At 53.8% G+C, this 21,178-nt stretch overlaps 1 protein-coding gene across 1 annotated transcript in view; it reads left to right on the top strand.

Moving 5' to 3' along the window:
• The window catches only part of ETS1 (ETS proto-oncogene 1, transcription factor), a 43,895-nt gene extending 22,984 nt beyond the window's left edge, over positions 1 to 20,911 (top strand). The window contains exons 2-8 of the mRNA XM_053963411.1: positions 84 to 203; positions 663 to 863; positions 4,144 to 4,221; positions 5,288 to 5,533; positions 9,540 to 9,800; positions 19,068 to 19,186; positions 20,198 to 20,911. Coding sequence (XP_053819386.1) covers positions 84 to 203; positions 663 to 863; positions 4,144 to 4,221; positions 5,288 to 5,533; positions 9,540 to 9,800; positions 19,068 to 19,186; positions 20,198 to 20,413 — 1,241 coding nt within the window. The 3' untranslated portion in view covers positions 20,414 to 20,911. The remainder of the gene's footprint in view (positions 1 to 83; positions 204 to 662; positions 864 to 4,143; positions 4,222 to 5,287; positions 5,534 to 9,539; positions 9,801 to 19,067; positions 19,187 to 20,197) is intronic.
• The last annotated feature ends 267 nt before the right edge of the window (positions 20,912 to 21,178 follow it).

Here is a 21,178-nt window from a genome sequence, read left to right as displayed (position 1 = left end):
ACCATGTGCACATGGCTAGCACTCCCTGACATCTTTCCCAGCCCCATGTCCTCATGGCTGTGTTTCTCTCCTGCTTCTTTCAGACATGGAATGTGCAGATGTGCCTTTATTAACACCCAGCAGCAAAGAAATGATGTCCCAGGCACTGAAAGCCACGTTCAGCGGCTTTGCCAAGGAGCAGCAGCGGCTGGGAATTCCCAAAGGTAAGACATGGCTTCCCATGAACGACCACAGTACCCACAGGGGTTGTGTCCTTCTGCCAGGCTGCCCAGAATTCCCTGTCTGCCATCTCCCCTGCTGGTTCTTGGAAGCTTCAGCTGGAAAAACGTGGACAACTAAACAGAGAAGCAGCAGGGACCCTTTACCAGAGGCTGGTGACAGGGAGAAACCAAGAAAATTGGAGCAATGGGTGGGAGAAGGGGGTCAGGAAAGTGATGGGATTTTTAGAAATCCCAAACAAATCCAAAGCTTGTTCCTTGGACGAAATGTTTCCACGTTAAGGAGGAGCCAGACTGGGCACGGTGCTCCTCACACCCTGCTGACAGTGGGCTGCCAGTCTGCAGGGATGAGGCTGTGCTAGTGCAGGGCAGCTGCAGCACTGTCTGTGTCCTGTTTTCCTGGGAGAACTGCCTGTGGGTGCTCACTGCTGGATCCCTCTGCAGACCCCCAGCAGTGGACGGAGACGCACGTGCGGGACTGGGTGATGTGGGCAGTGAACGAGTTCAGCCTGAAGGAAGTGGATTTCCAGAAGTTCTGCATGAACGGGGCTGCCCTCTGTGCCCTGGGCAAGGAGTGCTTCCTGGAGCTGGCGCCTGACTTTGTGGGAGATATCCTTTGGGAACATCTGGAGATCCTGCAGAAAGGTCAGTCCTGGGGTGTCCTGGGTGAACAATTCATGGCAGCCTGGCCAGCCTGGTTCTGGGGCTTTCCATAGACCAGGAAGTGTTCACCTTGAGCTTTAATCCTGGGAAAAATGTCTTCCAAAGCCCAGCTTTTCAGCAGGATTCCAAATGGGCATCCCAACGGCAGCGGGCTAGGCAAATCCTGGCAGTGCCTCAAAGAGGCAGAGTGTTTGTGCCGGCTGCTTGGCAGGGATCCCCAGTGGGCAGGGACACTCTGCCTGCCTGGAATCCATGGTGGGATTTTCCAAAGCATTTTTCCTCAGCCTGTTCAGCTTCTGTTGTGAATTTTACTATTTCCTCCACTGGAACTGGGTACAGGAATACAGCCAAAATCCTACCCAAATCTCCCAGTGGCAATTGGAAGCTGCTTTGCTTTGTTCCATGTTCCAAAAAAAAGGGTGTTCCATGTCCCCAAAACCAGCATTTCTGGGAGGAGAAGCCATCTGTGGCATTCCCTGCATGACAACATCCAAGGGCATTAACTTTCAGTGGCTGGGGACACACACTTTGATTTAGGGTGTTGATTTTCCATGTCTGGATGCCCAGGAGCACTGGGATGGTTTCTAAGGAGCAGGTGAGGAGCTGAGTACCTCTACCTGAGCCACAAGCAGGAGCTGCAGCACACCTGGGCTCTTTTTCCAGCTCCCTTCTCTGGAGAGCTGTTTGCTTTCCTGGAATGTCCCCTGTGCTGTCCTACTGACCCTGGTGGCAGGAAGGGGAGGGGGAGCCCAGTTATTCCTTCCAGGAAACCATTGACAAATGGATGTTAATTGCCCATTACTAATTTTACTGCTACCTGTGGTTTGCAGAGGGTAAACATGGCCCTTCCCGGGCTCTGGGCAGGCCAGGCTGTTTTCCTGCTCTTGGGCTCTAAATCTGGTCTGTCCCTTTTGTTTTGCATATTTTTAATGGAGTGCTTGGATCAACACCGAGCAGTCTAACCAAAGCCAAACCTTGTGGTCAGCCCAATTTCTCCTTGCAATGAGCCATTGCTTGCACCTTCCCACAGCCCTTCTTTCCCTGCTGTCCCTTGGGTTGGGAGTAGCTGGTCTTCAAGGTCCTTTCCAACCCAACCCTCCTAGGATTCTGTAAGTCTGTGATTTTTTGGGCTGTGCCCACTGGAGAGGGTGGGATGTGCTGCAGATGCTGACTGAGGCACCAGGGCTGGGTTTGCACCTCCTTCCTGCAGATTCCCCACACATGGAGATGGATGTGATGCTGTACATTTATGGCAGAGGGGAATCATAATTTCAGACAGCACTGACACATGTGGGTATTCAGACACTGCAGTATTGATGGTACAAAGGCCTAGGATAGCGAGGAGTTTTTCAAAGAGGCTGAAAATCTTTGTGCCTGCTGCAACTCTTCTTCTGAAAGGCTGAACATGAATAAAGCTGAATTTCTGTCTTCACACTGTTAGTGTTGCCCTGGGAACCCAGAAATCTCTGTTGCCTGTTTGGTTTCGCTGGTGACTTTGTCACTCTTGCACAAGCAGGGCCCTTGCTCCTCTGGTAGGCTCTGAACACATTTCCAGTGAGGTATTTGGTGGGTCCCAAGAAATAACCAGCCTCCCCCCAGGACTGCTTTCTGTTCCCTGTGGGTGCTGGGGCTCATCTGCAGCCCTGACCAGAGCTGTGCTGGTGCTGTACAGACAGAACAGAGCTGTCCCTGCCACGTCACTGCCCACGCAGGAGGAGCTGGGGCTCTCCCTCTGCCCCTGGATGTGACGTGGGACAGGTGTCACAGGTGTCCAGGTGTCTCTGGGCTCAGCCAGGGCTCCAGCTTGTCTCTCCATCTTCCCCACCATCATCACTGGGGGTGTTGGTGCCGGGAGTTGTTCTTAACCCCGAAATGCCTGGCTTTACCTGTGCTGCTGGCCTGGGGTCGTGCTGGGCCAGGCTGTGACCCTGCTGTCCCCTGAGCTGACACTGTCCCCTGTGAGCACTGCATGACTCACATACCACAGGCTGCTCAGGGTTTAAAAACAGCACATGGGTACCTTTTCCCTGCATGCATTTGGGTATTTTCAGGCTCACTTTTCCATAATTCTTCCTAAAATAACCTCCTCAGTTACCAGCAGTCAGCAGTGCCCTGCACTTGACTCTAAGCACAGCCGAAGGTTCTCCCCTGCTCTGTGGTCACCCCCTGCCCCTTGGCAGACACTGTGGAGAGAGGAACAGAGCATTTCTCATTAGTCCTCTGTGTTTGCACAACCCCTCCTTCTGTTAGGGAATATTTTCCAGCCTGCAGTCCCCAGGGGAGAGGGCCAAATTTAGGCTCCTCACAGGCGAACGTGCGTTATCTGTGCTTGGCTTCTCCAGAGCCAGGGCAGAAACAAACCCAGCCCAGAGCTGCCCAGGGGCCTTGCTTTGGTTAAAGGAAAGAAAATCTCCCATCCCAGTACCCCTGCTCAGAATGCCATGCTGGAATGAGTCAGGTGTTCATGGAAAAAAATTTCAGGGTAGGGGCAGGGTGGCTTTTACATGGGAAAGCAAATTCAGCACAGCCCAGGAGGAGCAAAATGCTTGGGAAAAGCCACAGGAAGCAGAGAATCCATGCTTTGATGTGCTCCATGCTCCCTCCCAGTGAGTTATGCCTATGGAAAGCTGAAATTTGGCATTTTGACCATACATACATGGAGGAGTCTGTGTCAGGAGTGGGGTCGGGGACAGTGAGACAAAGCAGTTTTCAAATGGAATGTTGTGCCTGCATCAGGCACTGCACAGGCTGGGAATTCACACAGATTTGGGGTAAGAGGAGCTGGGTTTGGGTTTGGGATGGGTCACCCACTCCCTCATATACACCTACTGCTGGTCTAAAAATAAGGCTTTTCCAGGAAAACAACTGTCCTTGTGTGGGGAGTTTTTCCAGGAACTCACACATGGAAGTGTGCTCAACAACCCTCAGGAGAAGGAGAGGTGACAAAGCCTGAGGCAAGCAAGGAAATGATGCAGCTGGGAGCTCAGAGCCTCCTGGAGCCCTGGCTGAGAAAGTTGTTGCTGTTTGGGTTGGGCTGGTTGTGTTTAAGTTTGGCCATACCTGCAGCAGGAATTCCCAAAGAACCCCACGTGCCCCAGGTTTCTGTGGGATTTCAGCTCTGAATTAATTTCTGTTGCTCAGAATGTCCCAGTTTAACCTGGGAGGAGATTTTGGGAAGTTCAGGGCTCTCTGTGTCACAGCAAGTCGTGCACAGCTCCATGTGCCTCCGACTGGTGACATTTCCTTCCTTTCCTCTTTGCAGAAGAGGTGAAACCGTACCCAGCAAACGGAGTGAACACCACATACCCCGAGTCCCGCTACACCTCCGACTACTTCATTAGTAAGTCTCAATTAGCAGTGTCAATTATCATCATTATCATGCCTGGAAGCACCTTTGAGCAGAGGTTTGTCTGCACCACATGAGGACTGCACCATGCAAAGGGGGAAGTTGTTTTCCCAAGGGTTCAGGGTTGATTTGGAAGCCTCCTGTACTTTTTGGTGGCTGCCTTGTGTGCCAACATCTGATTTTTTTTCAAGCACTATTTGTCTGAAGCTGTAACTCAGCCGACTTTGAAAGCAGCCTCAGCACACTTGAGTTTGGGAATTGTAAAAAGCCTGTTAAAGAAGGGAGGGAATGGGAGGAGAAGGTTTAATTCTGGATTGCTGGGGGAGGCCTAGCAAGGAAAGGGATTAATCTCCACCTGCACTCCTGCACTTCCCATTGCCATTGCTTTGGGGATGTTCTTTAAGGGCATTGGAAATCTGGGAGATATTTCATGACCCAGCAAAAAGCCTAACTGACCTGAAGAGGAGAGATTTGGATGAGGTGTGAGGGAGAAATGCTTCACTGTGAGGGTGGGGAGGCCCTGGCACAGGGTGCCCAGAGAGGCTGTGGACTCTCCATCCCTGAAATTGTCCCAGGCCAGGCTGGTTGCTCCAGGCTTGGAGCAACCTGGGATAGTGGAAGGTGTCCCTGCCCCTGGCAGGTGTGGGATTGGATGAACTTTAAGTTCCCTTCCAATCCAAAACCGTCTGAGATTCTGGGATTCCATGACTCTGTGGATTGGGATTCCAGGCTCTGGCACTGGGGAGAGGTGGCTGTGCAAGGGACTCACCTTTCCCAATCAGCAATGAAACATTTTTACCCTGTTGCTCCTCTGCTGAGACTCCACTCCCCAGGATTTTCCAGCATTTTCCTTCTGGCAACTCCCCTGGGAGGAGTTTGGTGCAAAGCACATTGAGGATGGTCGGGGGTGCCTCATTTTGCTAAATTGCTGCATTTTTAGACCCCATCTCTGTAGCTTCTGGACCCCTCACCCAAAGCAGTGCCTCAGGGTGGGGGTGGGCGATGCTCTGGGTCCTTGGGGCTGGTTTTGGGTGGGCTTTGACTCCTGCTGTGCCCCTAGGTTACGGCATCGAGCACGCCCAGTGCGTGCCCCCCTCCGAGTTCTCCGAGCCCAGCTTCATCACCGAGTCCTACCAGACCCTGCACCCCATCAGCTCGGAGGAGCTGCTGTCCCTCAAGTACGAGAGCGACTACCCCGCGGTGCTGCTGCGCGAGCCGCCCCAGGACCCGCTGCAGACCGACTACTTCTCCATCAAGCAGGAGGTGGTGACTCCAGACAACATGTGCATGGGCCGTGCCAGCCGAGGTAAAGCTGGGCTTAAACCCGGGCCTTGTGGGAAATGAATTTGGAGAGAGTGTTTAGGGCATAAGGCTTACACGGTATGTGTTTGTAGGTGAACTTGGAGATGAGAAATGCTGACTTAGAAACGTCGTGGAATAGGACAGATATTGCTGAGAAAGAAATGGAGTTAGGAAAAACGTTTTGAAGGATAGCTTTGTAAATAAAACTAGATACTTTGGAGAAATAGAAGTATGAAAGTTCTAGAAAAGGGTATTGTCTGACAGGGGCTGGCTTGGATTCCTGCTGTTCTCCCCTTCCCTCCCGAGGGAATGGCTCTGGGAGCACTGAGGGAGCTGTGCATTGCTGACACAGCCCTCTCCCAACACATGCTGGCTTCCCTGGTGGCTTTGAGTCCTCCCTGCCCTTCTCTCCAGGGAAAACTCGAGGAAGGTCTCTCCTCTCCTCTCCTCTCCTCTCCTCTCCTCTCCTCTCCTCTCCTCTCCTCTCCTCTCCTCTCCTCTCCTCTCCTCTCCTCTCCTCTCCTCTCCTCTCCTCTCCTCTCCTCTCCTCTCCTCTCCTCTCCTCTCCTCTCCTCTCCTCTCCTCTCCTCTCCTCTCCTCTCCTCTCCTCTCCTCTCCTCTCCTCTCCTCTCCTCTCTCCTCTCCTCTCCTCTCCTCTCCTCTCCTCTCCTCTCCTCTCCTCTCCTCTCCTCTCCTCTCCTCTCCTCTCCTCTCCTCTCCTCTCCTCTCCTCTCCTCTCCTCTCCTCTCCTCTCCTCTCCTCTCCTCTCCTCTCCTCTCCTCTCCTCTCCTCTCCTCTCCTCTCCTCTCCTCTCCTCTCCTCTCCTCTCCTCCCTGTTTTTACATCCTCTGCAGAAACACCATGTTTCTGGTGCTGTGAAATTGAACTGAGCTTTTATGTTATAAGGGAGGACAAACTGCTGGGTGCTTGTAGAAATCCCATTTTTAGGAGCCCAGGCAAATCCCCCCAGATTCTTCACAAGTTCTCATCAGGAATTGCTGTTGAAGGCTCTGAAGAGTTTTGCACTCTGTGATCCGAAGTCTTTGTCCATTATGTCCAGGGATTTGATGGCTGCTTGTTTGAAATATTTGCTGTAGCCAATTCCTGAGCTTGGATACGAGGTGCAGATGTCAGGGGCTGGGGCAGCAGCAGAGCTAAGGACCCCCAAATGCTCCTCTCCAAGAGTGATAGGTACACGATTCATATTTGAGATGGTGGGATTTAAACACCTGAGCACTTGGGAGGATCTGAGCCCAAATACCTTCCCAATTAATGCTGTGAGACTGGGAACACATGGGGCCCACATGTCTGATTGCTTTGTGATCACATCAGTGATGCCAGGCTGGGCATGTGGCTCTGTCTCCGTTCAAAGCAAAAAGCTGAATCCATCGAGCTCAAAGTCCCTCACAAGTAGGATCATTATCTCCAGATTCCAGGTAGGGAACCTGAGGCACAGGGAAGAGATGTGACCCTGCCATCCCCTAAAATGGAAGCCAGGCGTCCTCAGCCCCAGAATTCGTTCCAGTGACGTGGTGCTGTGAGCCAGGTTTGACGTGCAGCAGTTAAACCCATTTATCCAGAGAGCTGAGGATGAGCTGCCTTCCCAGGAAAGGCAGAGCTGCTTTCCAGGGTGCATGGCACGTGCAGCTCATTTGAACTTTCTCACTCTTTTTCCAAGCTGGGAGAGCCAATTAGAGGGAAGTTGTTTTTCGTGCTGTTGCCTCTCCTTCTGAGAGAGGTGACCTGAGCCAGAAGGGCAGCAGGGTTTTAATTTAGGGTAAACTTCTCTTTTTGGGGTTGTTTTTCTGCCTAAATTTCAGTAATGTCTTTCCCTTTTCTTGACCTTTTCTTTAACACAGGTGATTTCATCATTCTCACAGTGCAATGGTTCAGGAAGGCTTTTGCAACTGTACCTCGAGCCTGTTCTCAGGGGCAAACCTAATGGTTTCAGGGGAGGGAACAGAGAGCCCTGGCTGCTGCTGTTAGCAAAGACTTGAACGCTGATTGCAAGAGGCTATGCTCACACCAGTGCTGCATTTCAGCCATGGAAGGGCCTTTGGGGCACACAAATCCTCCCAGGGCCGGGGGAAAGCCTTAATACAAAGCAGAGCCCAGTTAATTCATCTTTATGTCCCTCTTTACCTTGCACTGTCTTACAAGGTTAGTCTGACACAAAGTCAAGCCCTTCAGCATCACCTCAGGGTGAAGGTTTTGCAGACACTCTCCTTCTGTGGGGCCTTTAGGAGGAAATTTTGGGGTCCCACAGGAGTTGTTTCTCTCTGCCCTGTCAGCGAGGGCGGCTGGTTCAGGAGTGGAGCTGCCAATCTCATTTAAGCTTGTCCTGAGTAAGTGCAGGGCGTGATTGTTCCAGCTAGGTGGAATTTAGGTGAATTTTCACTGGATTGACACAAATCACATCTCTGTCAGATTTTAATTCCTTTTCTAAACGAGCCTGTGCTGCAGGACTGCTCAGGGAATTGGTTATGCCAATTAATGTACACACACAGAGCAGTGTTGTGTTCTCCTTAGCAGGATTCAGGGAAGGATTGGAGCGTGAAAATCCTCAAAAACCAAAAAGAAAATAGAAAAGAGTTTGGACCAGGGCTGTCCCAGCAGAATGAAGCCAATGGATCCCAGCTCCCAGTGATTCCAGGCCAGCAATCAGGGCAGGCCTGCAGTAGTTGAGTCTTTTCACAGCAAGTGCTCTTCAAACTACAACACAACAAATATCTGGGGGCGTGTGCCAGCGCCCTTCCACGTTCCCTGTCCCCCGGGATTTGCTCTCTGGGCCCAGGCTGTGGGTAGCTCTGCCAATGGAAATTTCTCCAGGAGCTCTTGCACAATCCCAGCAGCTGTTTTTAGCTGGGTTTGGGAAATTAGTGAACTTGAATGATCCTGTTACGCTTGTAGCTTGTCAGGAAAGATGTTGAGCAATCAGTAGAGTAGGGAGATCAGAGGCTGCAATTTCAGTTTGTTCTTTGGGGCCTTTTTTAGCTCTGTTTCAGTACAGGGCTGGCTCTGGGGATGTAAATCAGCACTGCTGAGGATCTGGCTCTCATGTTCTGGCTTCAACTAAAAATACCCCAGAGAGTGACTTTGACACAAACCAGCTGTGCTCACCTTACCAGAGCTGGAAAAAGCTGTTGGAGCTCTCAGCCATTGGCTCTCCTCCTCCATCAAACCTGCTGCTGGCTGGGGATTTGGGGCTGGCTGGAACAGATGGCAGCAAAAGGCTGCTGTGTAGTTTGGGAAGAAACACAGACATTCAAGGAGCTGGGTGTGCCTGAGCAGTGTTTGAATAGGGCTGGCAGATTGTAGTGGGGGATTTATTGGAGACCTCCAATATCCTTCAGCAGCAAGAGAATCACAGAAATCATAGAAAGGTTTGACTTGGGAGGGACCTTAAAGTTGATTCCACCCCTGCCATGGGCAGGGACACCTTCCACTGTCCCAGGCTGCTCCAAGCCTCAATGTCCAACCTGGCCTTGGACACTCTCAGGGATTCAGGGGCAGCCACAGCTGCTCTGGGCAGCCTGTGCCAGGGCCTCCCCACCCTCTGAATAAAGAGGACTTGGAGTGCCCATTTTTAGGCTCCTGAGCTCAGCCTTGAGTATCTAAAATGAATTATATCTCTGAAATTGGAATTGAGGGACTTTTTCCAGTCAGCCCCAGGCACCAGTCTTGGGTAGAGAGGCCAGATTTAGGTTTTCCCCCTGTCTCTCTCTGCCTTGCTCTTCTGCCTGAAGTTTTCCAGGGCTCAGCCCTGCTCTGAATGGCAAAGGTAAAAATATTGCAGCTCTGGGCTGTGCTTACTTTGGAGACGGGATGTAAAGGAACAGCATCAGTTGCCCTGTGCCTGCACAGTGCCCAGGTGAGGCACTCTGCTGGCCAGGTGAGGCACGCTGTGCTGGCCAGGTGAAGCACTCTGCTGGCCAGGTGAAGCAGCCTGTGCTGGCCAGGTGAGGCACGCTGTGCTGCCAGGCCTGTCTCACCTGCTGTGCCTCCCCCAGGTAAGCTGGGAGGCCAGGACTCCTTCGAGAGCATAGAGAGCTACGACAGCTGTGACCGCCTGACGCAGTCCTGGAGCAGCCAGTCCTCCTTCCAGAGCCTGCAGCGCGTCCCCTCCTATGACAGCTTCGACTCCGAGGACTACCCTGCCACCCTGCCCAGCCACAAGCCCAAGGGCACCTTCAAGGACTATGTGCGGGACCGGGCCGACATGAACAAGGACAAGCCTGTCATTCCTGCTGCTGCCCTGGCTGGCTACACAGGTAGGGCACTGTCCTGGGAACCCCTCTGTGCCCCCCAGCACCTCAGGGAGCACCTCCCCATCCCCAGGGCCAGAGTCTCAGGGCACTCTGGGCTGCCCCAGCTCGCTGTGGCTGGTGTAGGGGTGTGAGGGAGGGTTTTGGGGTGTCTGGGGTCAGCCCAGGGCTGCATCTCCTTTGAGCATGGGCATCCTACACATCCCACAGCTCATGGGGGATGTGGCACCTGGCTGGGCACGGGGCACTCAGTGCCTTGTTCTCCATTTGCCCCTGGCTGGCTGTGGAGGAGCTGGGGCTGGTTCCTGAACAGGAGGTGCTGCAGAGCCTCCAGCCCCCGTGCTGTGACTGGTGGGCTCTTGGTTGTGGTTTCCCCCTGGGGCAGGAGCAGCCTCATCTCCAGCACTGCTCTGTGTGTGGGGACGGATCCTCTCCCTCTGGCACAGAGGAGGCCCCGCTGTAGCAGGGGTGAGGCAGGGATGGGGCGCTGCCAGAGCCATCCCAAACATTTTCCATTCCCTGAGCTGGGAGAGATGAGAAGGTGATAGGCCATGGAAACTCTGCCTCTTTATGACAGCCCTTCAGCAATCTGGCATCTCCAAGGAAAGAAACTTGGTGGGATGGGAGTTCCAGCTAAAGCTGAGCTAATCCTTTCCAGCCCTTCTGTGCCATGGCTTTTCCCTGTGCTCTGAGGAAAACTCCGGGGCTGCCTCCTGCCAGTTCCCCTGGCTCTGCACCTTCAGATCTGTCGTGCCCCAGCTGGGAGCAGCTGGTGGAAAGAGTTTGTGCCGATAAAGATCATCACCAGGTTCAGAGCAGATCCTGAGGTGCGGCTGTCCCCGAGCGTCCTCCCACGCACGGCTCATCTGGGGCTGACACCTTTGTGAGTCTTTGTGAGGGTGGGGAGAGGTGCAGCAGGGAGGAAAGGTGGGCAGATAATTTTAGGAGTGTAAAAAAGGAAGTGGTTTGTTGCTGTAGCTTTAGTTAGAAAGAGAGCTCAGCCCTGCCTGCTGAATGAGACTCTACCAAGTCCATGCAAAATATGAGAGTGCTCTGCATTCCTGAATGGACTGGGGCTTGGGGCTGTGCTGGGGAGGGAGAGGAGGGACTGGAACCTGGGGCTCATTCTCTGCTGTGCCATGGAAATTGATGTTCCTGACAAAAGACACCACTGAGCACAAGTTGCTCTTTTTGTTCCTATTTTTATTCCTGTTTTCTCCTGACAATGCCTTTCCCTGCGGCACCTGGAAGTGCTTTGGGTATGCAGCAGCCCAGGATGTGTTTGAACAGCTGGGGAAACTGAGGCACCAAGGTGCTGGCAAAACCAGGAGCATTCTTTTCCAAGCTGGGTATTTCCCTCCATGTTTGCTGTTGCTCATGGAAAAGAGCGCAGAAGAACCACCCCTGGAGAGAGGCGAGGAGCTGAAGTCAGTGGCTGGGCCCTGTGTTTTTTCCAAGCAATATCAGCACCCCAAAGGCTGTCCTTGAAGCAGTGCCTTTGGGAAGGGGAGACTCAGGTTCATGCAATGCCAGAGCACAATTCCAAACGCTTTGCTCTGTGTAACATTTTCCCTCCTCTCATTTCCAGCCCCTCTTGGAGCTGGGAAGAGAATCCCTCGGCCCAGGCATTTTGGTGGGATCAATAAGTGGGAATGCCTGTTTTTTAAATTTATTTTTGCATTGCTTCACTTGATAGGCTTTAAATGTGGAGAGGAAAATCTGGAATCACTGGGAATTCTTGAGCTGGAGCTCTGTTTGCCTGCTCTGAAGGCTGCTGAGCAATATTCAGTGCTCAAGCAAGCAGAGCCAGCTTTTGCCATTGGGAAAGGTCCCTGGACAGGTGATCCTGGCAGGCAGTGGCTCCAGAGATGTCCTCTGAGCCATTTTAAAGCTCCAGAACTTCAGTTCTGGGTTTTCCAAGCAAAGGGAGCCGGAGCTGGGTCGCTGTGAGATCAGGGCCTGGGGAGAATGAGTAGAACATATTGGGTTTCAAACTGGAGGAGAACTGGGCACTCCCCACTCTCTGGGTCTGTGTCATGAGGAAAACCCCGCTCAGGCTGCCCACTGAGAAGTGCTGGAGGTCTGGCCTGGGCCAGCCGAGCTCAGAGCGGGGACTCAGGCAGAGCTCAGAGTGGGGACTCAGGCAGAGCTCAGGCCTCTTTGTGCATTGCTATGCTTTACTCTTACTTTACTCAGGGGAGGAAGTGCTGTCTGGCAGCCAGAGCAGAGGAACTCAGAGACTGAGCTCTGCTTGTGGCTCTGCTGAGGAGGTGGAGCCTCCCAAGGAGCAGAGCAGGGCTCTGCCAGCCCGGGACCCCCAGACACCGAGATCTTGGCTTTCCATTTCCCACTTGAGGACACACCCAGCACCCAGCCCCCTCCTCGTGGTGGCCCTGCCAGACCTGGCAAGGTGAAGAGGGACATTGCATCCCTCATCCCCAGAGCTTTCTGTCCTGACTTTAAGGACCTGGCAATCTTGTTCAGGTTCTGTTAGCAGGGCCCGTTTCTGAGGTGCCCAGGGAGGTGGCCCCAGCACATCTCTGATGGTATCTGCCCCAGAGGCGCCTTTTGGGGTGAGAAGGTGCATTTTGGCGGAAGCTCCGTTTGCGTTTGATGTGTTCTTCACCCAGCTCTGAGCAGCCTTTCAGAGCTGCCTTATCTGCCCCCACATCTTGACCTATTTTAACAAGTTGCCATGGTTGCTCACAGAGAAGTTGATGCAATTTTCTTATCTTTTTTTTGAAGGAGAAATGTAATTGCTCAGGAGTTGGTGAACTTCAGTTTCCATCTCTGCAGGGAGGGCCAGCCCTGGACACCTGGGTTTGGAGCTGGCTCAAAGCTTGGACAGCTTGAATTTTACCTGAGGGAACAGCTGGAGCTGGGCCAGGGCAGGTCAGGCTGGAGATCAGGAAAGGTTCTTCCCCCAGAGGGTGCTGGCACTGCCCAGGCTCCCCAGGGAATGGGCATGGCCCCGAGGCTGCCAGAGCTCCAGGAGTGTTTGGCCAGCGCTGCCAGGGATGCCCAGGGTGGGGTTGTTGGGGGTCTGTGCAGGGCCAGGGGCTGGAATGGATTCCTGTGGGTCCCTCCCAGCTCAGGAGATTCTCTCATTCTGCGATTCTACATTGAGCCAGATTTTATTTTCTTTGTCATGACACAGTGCATCCATGAAATCCAGGCAAGGGGTGGCTCAGGATATGTGTTCACTGCTAAACCTCACACTGGCTCAGCTGAGCTCAGTCTAAGCTCCGTGGCTCAGCAGCAGAGCCATGTTTGGTGTGAGTGGGCAGAGATCCCTCCAGTACCGGAGCCCAGCTGGGCCAAAGCCAGCTCAGCTCTGCCTCCACATCTCCTGGGGCTGTGCCCTAGCTGGATCCTGCAGCCTCTGGTGATTCCCATGGCCACCAGCATCCTGCAGGAGCCCTGGCAGTCGGATAAACTCAGCTGGATCTTTGTGCCCTGTGTTGGTGTTTGCAGCCCGTGCTGCCGCTCCCCCGGTGCTGCAGGGCCACAGGAGGCTTGGACCTTGCTAGTTCACCATGGCCGTTCAGCACTGAGCTGGTTTTGGGTTCCCTTGAGCAGCCGTGTGGTTTGGCAGCCAAGTTATGGGGTTTGTTTGCTCTGTGGTGGGCAGGACTGACAGCCCGGGGCTTTCCATCCATGGTGGCGGCGCTGCCATGGCCCAGAACTGCTGCTCCACATCACTGAGCACACAGCAGGGACATCCCTCATGTTCCAGAGGGGAGGGGAGAGGGATGGGAGAGCCGAAGTGATCACAGCAAGCCCTGATCCCACAGATGCAAGGCTGGGGTTGTATGGCTGCTGCTGCCTGTCCTCTGCTCTGGGCCTGGTTAGGGAAGTGCTGATCCTTTACAGCCAGTCCTGGCACTTAAAGAATTAATGCCCCTTCCAGCTGATGTCACCCATGCCCTGAATGTCCCTCGAGCATCCCCATTATCCTGCTGGGCAGTAGGAATTCAGGAGGCAGTGCAGGAACAGCCTCCTTCACAGATGTTATCCCACCCTGAGTGCTCTCTCTGCTGAGCTGGACCTGCCCAGGCAGACCTGGCTGAGCCTCGCTATCAGCACCCACAGGGCTGTGCCATGGGGCCCAAATGCGCCTCAGCGCCATGTAGTGTGTGAGCTGGCTGTGCTGCAGAGCCTGGAGCCTCCCCAGGCTCTGTTTGAGAGTGATGCTTATCTGTGACCCAGCAGTGAAAGCACAGCTGCTGTTTTGCAAGAAAGTCGAGGCGATGCCAAGGAAAGTGGGTCTCTTTCAGGACAGCTCAGGTGCTGCTGCCCCTCCCCCTGCTGCTGTGCTGCTGCTCTGGAGCCTCCACAGGCGAGATCCCCCCTGTGCTGTGCCCATCAGCACCCAAAAGTCTGCCAGCAGCTGCCTTCCTGTCCCCTTTTCCTGCCACGCTCCAGTGCTCTGGCTGTCCTTGCCTTCCCTCCCCCAGCCTGTGCTGCAGCATTCCTGGATTCCAGCACCTTCTCTGCCTGCACTGCTGGAGCAGAGTGTCCATGTGGGCATCTGCAGCCACGGCACAGGAGTTTGGAATTGCAGGCACCCCCTTCCTGTGCACAGCAGCACAACAGCTCCTCTGGCCCTCCCCGGATGCATGGTGTCACCCTGCCCCTCCTGGCTCATGTCCTTCGTGTCCTGCCCCTCCTGGCTCATGTCCTTCACTTGCCCTTGCAGGTGACTTCAGGGTGACTGCCCAGCAGCTCCTGCCCCCTCTTGCCTCAGGCAGGGCCCAGTGGGCTCAGATCCCTTCTGGCCTCCCCAGGGTGGGACTCAGGGTGGGCCCAGGGCCGGTTCAGTGGCTCCTGCCCCACCTGCCAAACGTGCAAACGAGAGCAAACGCAGCCCCACGCGCCGCTGCCCAACCGTGGCAGAGCTCAGCTCTCCCCAGGGCTCCTCCAGCCCGGGGGGTGATGGGGGGCAGCAGCTCTGGCTGGGTCTCCTCCGGACACCCAGCTGGTGCTGCTTAGCAGCTCGTGGCCTGCAGGACCACCGTCAGGGGGATGTGGAGCTCACAAAACCCCTTGAGCTCTGCCAGGTGCCTCTGGAGTCAGCCTCTGAGTTCCGGGACAACACTTTTGGGCAAAGGGAGTCCCATGCAGGGCCAGGAGTTGGAGTTGATGGTGTATGTGGGTCTCTTCCCACTTGTGAGATTCTATGAGATCAGTCCTCCCAACACTCCCTTCCTGAGAGCAGAGGAGCTGCAGCAGGGAAGCAGCTCTGGCCTGGACTGTCCCCCTGGCTGCTCTCCTGCCTGCAGCCATGGCCATGTTGCTCCCTACGGAAGGAGGAAGGAGCCTCCTGGGTCCTTCCCTGCTTTTTCACACCTGTTCTTTGGAGATGTTCCATCCAAGCTCCACCACTTTGCAGTGGCTGATGCCTGCACCAGCCTGGGCAGGAGCTGGGCAGGAGTTGTGGGAACTGGTCTGATGAGGGAGTGATGGGGACCAGCACTCCCAACACTCTGGGGGATTTGGGGACCGTGGTGCCATCCAAGGGGGAGGGCAGGGTGGGCAGGTGAGTGGGGCAGGAGATGTTTTGGAGCCGTTGCCAGGGCCGATTGTTTTGTGGGGTTGGAACCACAAACCGCAGAGCGTCGGGCAAAGGTGCCTCGCTGGGGGGTGGTGGGTGGGGTTTTTCTGTCTTGTCTTGTTTGAACCAAGGGAAACAAAACAGAGGCCGTTGGGAGGGGTGGATGTGTAAAACCGTCCCCAGAGACATGACACGGCTGAGGTTGTGCCCTCCCTGTTCGGTGCCTGTCTGCCCCAGCCGGGCGGTGCCACCGTCACTGTGCCACTGGAACGGCCCCACCCGGCAGAGTTTGGAATCCCCGTGGTTGGGAAGGGACCTGCCCTGACCAGGGAAGGGTGGCACAGGGATGGTGTGGCACCAAACCCTTCGCTCTGGGGACACCATCAGGGCTTGGTGCTGAGGGAGCCCCTCTCGGGCAGCGGCTCCCAGTTCCCACAATTCCAACTGACACCCGGCCCAAGAGGAATATTTTCCCCCTGACGCTGCAGAATTCCTGTGGTGTGACAGTCCCTGCTGAAGGACCCTGTTAAGTGCCACCAAGGCCAGACAGGGCCCCCATTGTGGGTACTATTTTCAGCAGCCCCGTGGGGGCAGGAGGTCACAGCGGGGTGGGAGGACACCCCACCCCTCTGAGTCCTCCCATTGTCGTCTGTGGAGCAGGGGCTGCCCCTGATTCCCAGCCAGGGGAAGCCCCTGGATGTGTGTGGAGGGAGCAATGTCATAAAAGCTGCCTTGTGCCCCTCCACCTCACACTTGGAGCTGCGTCCCAATCCAGGCTGTGGGAACAGGTGGTTGTTTTGGGATAACCAAGGCAGCAGATCTCGTGGTGGGATGCACCTCCTGACCTTGGGACAGCCCTGCTGTGTGGAGTGATCCCAACCCATGGGATCCCATGGAGTGATCCCAACCTATGGGATCCCATGGAGTGATCCCAGCCTGGCAAGCTGATGGGGATTTCCAGCCCTGGCCGGGATGAGGGGAAGGGTTGGAGCACGAGGGATGGAAAATGGGCGCTGCTCCCAGCTCCTGTGGATGAGGAGGTTTGGGGTGCAGGGACAAGCCCTGCTTGCCCTGTGACATTGAGGGGAGGCACTGCTGCATGAGCCACCTGGAAATCCTGTGGGAAGATATTCCCTGCTCCTTGCTGGCTGCAGAGTGGCTCATTTGTGGAGATCCCCCTCCCAGCACTAATTACAGCTGCAGCAGATGATGCCCTGACCTCCAGCACTGCTCTCTGCTCTGTTGTCCTCCCTGCCAGTGCAGATTTGGGGCACAGGCCTGGGCATGTGCCGGGGTTTGGCTCCTGCCACCTCGCTGCCATCTCGCTACCTTCTTGGAGCGGTGCCACATCTGCCAGGCTCGACTGCCTCACCCTCGGGCAGGGAGGGGGTGTTTACAGGAGCTGGGACATGCCTGGAGCCCTGCACAAACACATTCCTCACATAATTGCCTGTCCAGCGAGATGAATTTGGGGTTTTACACCTGTCCTGCAGGCAGCTCAGAATAGACCTTGGGAATCCCTGTTCCAAAGATGACACCACTTCCTTGGAAATCCCAAAATACCCAGCAGGGTGGCACTGGGGGCGGTGGCAGGAGCCCTACCTTGCTTGCTGCAGAGAGGGCAAGAATTACTGGGCTTCCCAGCACCTCTTCGTGCCAGCTGGCAACCGAACAGGAATGGCACTGGCTATTGGCTCAGGGTTAGTGAGGCTGGAACCTCCAAAGATCCTGCAGGGCCAGGATGGCCCAGGCATGTTTTGAGGGCAGAACCCAAGAACCTGACACTCAGGTGATGAATTTCCATCCCTCTTATTTTGGGGAAGGAATCAACTAAAAATCCTTATTCTTCAGTTGGCAGGAGAGAAATCAATGGGAGGGGATGGACCTGGCCTTGGACACTTGGGCTGTGTCTCTGTTAACTCGATTTAGGTGTTGGATGCTTCCTGGCTGTGTGGGGGGACTTGTTGTAAGGCCAGATGGGCCAAGAGAACTCACCCCCTTGGGAATTCACCTGTGGAAGACCTCAGGCAGCCACTAAACCTTTTTCTAGTGTTTTCTCTGCATTTGGAGCTCACTGCTATAAATAGGCCTGAGCCTGGAGACGTGGTGGCACTTCAGGCCAGGCTTTTCACTCCTCCCTTTCAACAAGAGGTGAAGGCATCATCTGAATTTCCTCCCTCATTTTGGCATGCATAATCCAGCTCCATCCCTACTGGAGAACGCCATTGTGGAGTCAACATCTTGGCAAGCTCCAGAGGAGCAGCGAGCTGGAGCCTTTCCCCGCCGAGTCCCTTCCCATTTCCAGCAGAGTGAGCTGGGAGCTCCCTGCCCTGCCCTGCCTGTGCCTGTGATAACCCCAGGCCTGGTGCTGACAAAGCCCTGGAGCAGCTCCACAGGGATAACAGGAGGGAAACAATTTGGGAAGGGCTGGATGGGACACGGCCATTCCCGTGTCCTGGAGCCAGCTCTCCCATTTCCTCCTCCCCAGCAGCTTTTGAGTAATTTCAAACTTTGTGGAGAAGGGGAGCAGCCCTCCCTTCCCGCTGTGTGTTATCCCACAGCCACAGCTCGGACAGCATCCATTGTCATTCCTGGAAACAGGCTGGGCTCCATCCCTTTTTCTGAGCCCATAACTCATTTTTTCCCTGCTTGAAGCTTTGCTCAGTGCTGTCAGCACTGGGATTACCCCAGCTAATCTGGCCTGTGCAATTCTCTGTGGGATAAATAATTTCCTCTCTCCTCTGTCTGTCTCATTATAATTATTGTCATTATTAATGATCTATTCCAAGCCGGGTTTAAACCATGGCAGGGTCTCTCCCAAAACACCTTACCCACAGCTAAGTGCAATACTTGGGGTGTGGCCACATTTGGAAGTTGCTCATCAAAGAGATTTTAGCTCCAGGGCTTCTCCTCTACCTTGGACTGGGACACAAGCCCAAGGAAGGAATAAATATTTCAAAACTCCTCCATGACTCCAGCCAAACCCCACCTCAGGCTCTCACTGGGTGCACTGGGACAAATTGGTGATGGCCAGAGTGAGTGATTGGAGGGGAGGTGGAGACCAGGTGAGGAAGGAGAGGTGGAATGCCCATGGCATGGGATGCTCCGCATCACCTCGTGCCTCTCCAGCTGGGCCAGGGGAGCAGCAGCCCCAGGGAGGTTCCTTATGAGTTTGCTGAGGCTGTGCCAATGAGGAGATCCTGGGCTGGGGAGCTCTGTGTGCCCCGCCCTCCCCATGAGCCTGCAGAGCCCATTCCTGCAGCAACACGCCCTGGAAAGAGGCCAAGGAATTCTCATACCTGGGTCCCCCTTATCTGGATCAGCAGCACAGAGCAAAGAGTCACAGTCGGGAAGCGGAGTCTGCTGGAGTTCAGCCGTGGCCGGCGGCTCTTTGGCACTGAGGGATTGGCACTGCTCCGGTGCCAAGGCAGTGACTCCTCCTGTTTGTGTGCCAGAAAAATAATCCTATTTATGTAACTCCACATGAAGCATTCCAGGGCATGAATATTCAGCTCTTCCTGCAAATAGGAAGCTCTGTTACCTGTAGGGATTAACTCCCAGCTCAGCTCCTGCCCTGTGGCTCCTGGTGGCTCTTTTTGACAGGAGAAGGCTTTATTTGATTCAGTGAGCACCTTTTGTATGGGAATTTTCCCCCCTCTGTGATAGAACAAACTGTGTTTTCCTGGCATTAATATCCCGTGTTTCCTTTGTCTTTCTAGGCAGTGGACCCATCCAACTGTGGCAATTCCTGCTGGAACTGCTCACTGACAAGTCCTGTCAATCCTTCATCAGCTGGACGGGCGATGGCTGGGAATTCAAACTTTCAGACCCAGATGAGGTAAAGTGCCCTGGAATTAAGTGCACAACCCAAATTCCTCAGAAATATTGGTGTGGATAAGCCTCTCCTCCTCCCTTTGGGCAGCCACTTTGTTCTGGTCATGGGTATGCTGTGGGGAACCAAGGAATCGGAGTCTAACTGAAAGTTTGTTGAAAACTGGGATGCAGTCACCCTTTGGAAGCAGGGGTTTGTGCCCAAAGTTGGTGGGCAGTAGCTGAAACACCTTAGGAAGAGGAGCAGTGGCAAAGCTCTTCAGATAGGCTGGGTACAGGTGAGGGGTGACTGTCCCCTGCTTTGGGGAACAGATGGGATCTTTGTCCCCTCCCCTGACTGAAGGTGGGAGTTGGTCTCTTCTGCCAAGTACCAGTGACAGAACAAGAGGAAGTGGCCTCAAGCTGTACTAGGGGAGGTTCAGGTTGGATATTAGGGAACATTTCTTCATGGAAACGAAGAAATGGAAATTTCTTCCACTGGAGGAAATTCCATCATTCCAAATGGAAATTTCTTCCATTTCTCCTGGCACAGCTGCCCATGTAGTCCCCACCCTGGAGGGGTTTAAAAGCTCTGTGGATGGGGCATGGAGGACATGGATCAGTGCTGGGCAAAGGTTGGACTCCATGATCTTAGAGGGCTTTTCCAACCTAAGTAATTCCATGAGTGACTGGAGCCTACCTAAGTGCAAAAGTGACCGGCACTGGGCCACTGCATGTCGGTGTCATCTGGTTTGGAACTGGCAGAAGGTGGAGGAGGAGCCTTGGGAAAGGGATGAAGGACTTGGGATATGAGGATATATCTGAGATACCACATGAAACTACCCAGATAAATCCTCATGGGATGCTCTGCCATGTTCTGCCATTGCACAGAAGTTGATTTTCCCAAGCATCAGTTCTTAACGATGAGGAATTCTGTGAATTCTGTGAAAATCCTCCCCCTTCCTGGTGGGAAGGGAACGTCCCCACAGACATATCAACTGAGGCAGGCTGACCTTTCCTCCCTCCCTGCTGCCTGCAGGTGGCCCGGCGATGGGGCAAGAGGAAAAACAAGCCCAAGATGAACTACGAGAAGCTGAGCCGCGGGCTGCGCTATTACTACGACAAGAACATCATCCACAAGACGGCCGGGAAGCGCTACGTGTACCGCTTCGTGTGCGACCTGCAGAGCCTGCTGGGCTACACCCCCGAGGAGCTGCACGCCATGCTCGACGTCAAACCTGACGCCGACGAGTGACGGGGACACGGGGACAGCGCTGTCCTCTGGGAGAGCCCACGGGACTTGTTTGGTGGTTCTTTTCTTATTGATTTTCGCTGTTCTTCTGCTCGTTTTTTTCTGAGGGCCGCTCAGATTCGAGGCTTTGAGGATGTCGGGGGAGAGGGGGGAGGAAGAGGAAAACTTTGGGGAAGGATGGGCTTTTTGTTGATTTCCTGAAAGTTCCAAGACAGGCTTTTCTGGGGGAAAATTCTGAGTTTTGAGAAAGCCAGGAAAATGTAGCTCACTTAAAAAACCAACAGTCCCCTCCCCACCCTTGGCTGTTTAGAAAAAAATGTGACAGAATGGATCCCTTTGGTTGCTCATACACAAACTGACAGGTCAGGAATGACAATATTCCTGAGGATTTGATGAATCTTAAACATTTTTCTTTTGGAAAACCAAAATGGGTGAATATTCTTGCTTTGGGGAGGGGCAATATAGGAAAAAAAAACAAGAACTGTTGTTCTTGTTCTATCACCTTTCTGTCCATTGTCTTCTTTTCTACAAGAGAATTTTTCCTAGGAGGGATCAAGACTTTTTATTTTTTTTAAAGTTTTATTTTATTAAATTTTGTGCCAGTATTTGTTTTGTTTTTTTTTTTTTTTTTTTTTTTTTTTCTAAATAGTCTTAAGCTCTAAGATGGTCTCAGTATTGCAATATTGTGTGTGTTTGTTTCTGTTCTGCCAGCAGAGAGTTTTATCCCAGGGAGGAAAAAGAGAAAAAGAGGAATTAGTTTATGTAGAC

Source organism: Vidua chalybeata, chromosome 23 (assembly GCF_026979565.1).
Source record: "Vidua chalybeata isolate OUT-0048 chromosome 23, bVidCha1 merged haplotype, whole genome shotgun sequence".
In the NCBI taxonomy this organism is placed as follows: Eukaryota; Metazoa; Chordata; class Aves; order Passeriformes; family Viduidae; genus Vidua; species Vidua chalybeata.
Note: the sequence above shows the minus strand (reverse complement) of the source record. Positions and strands in the feature narration are given on the sequence as shown.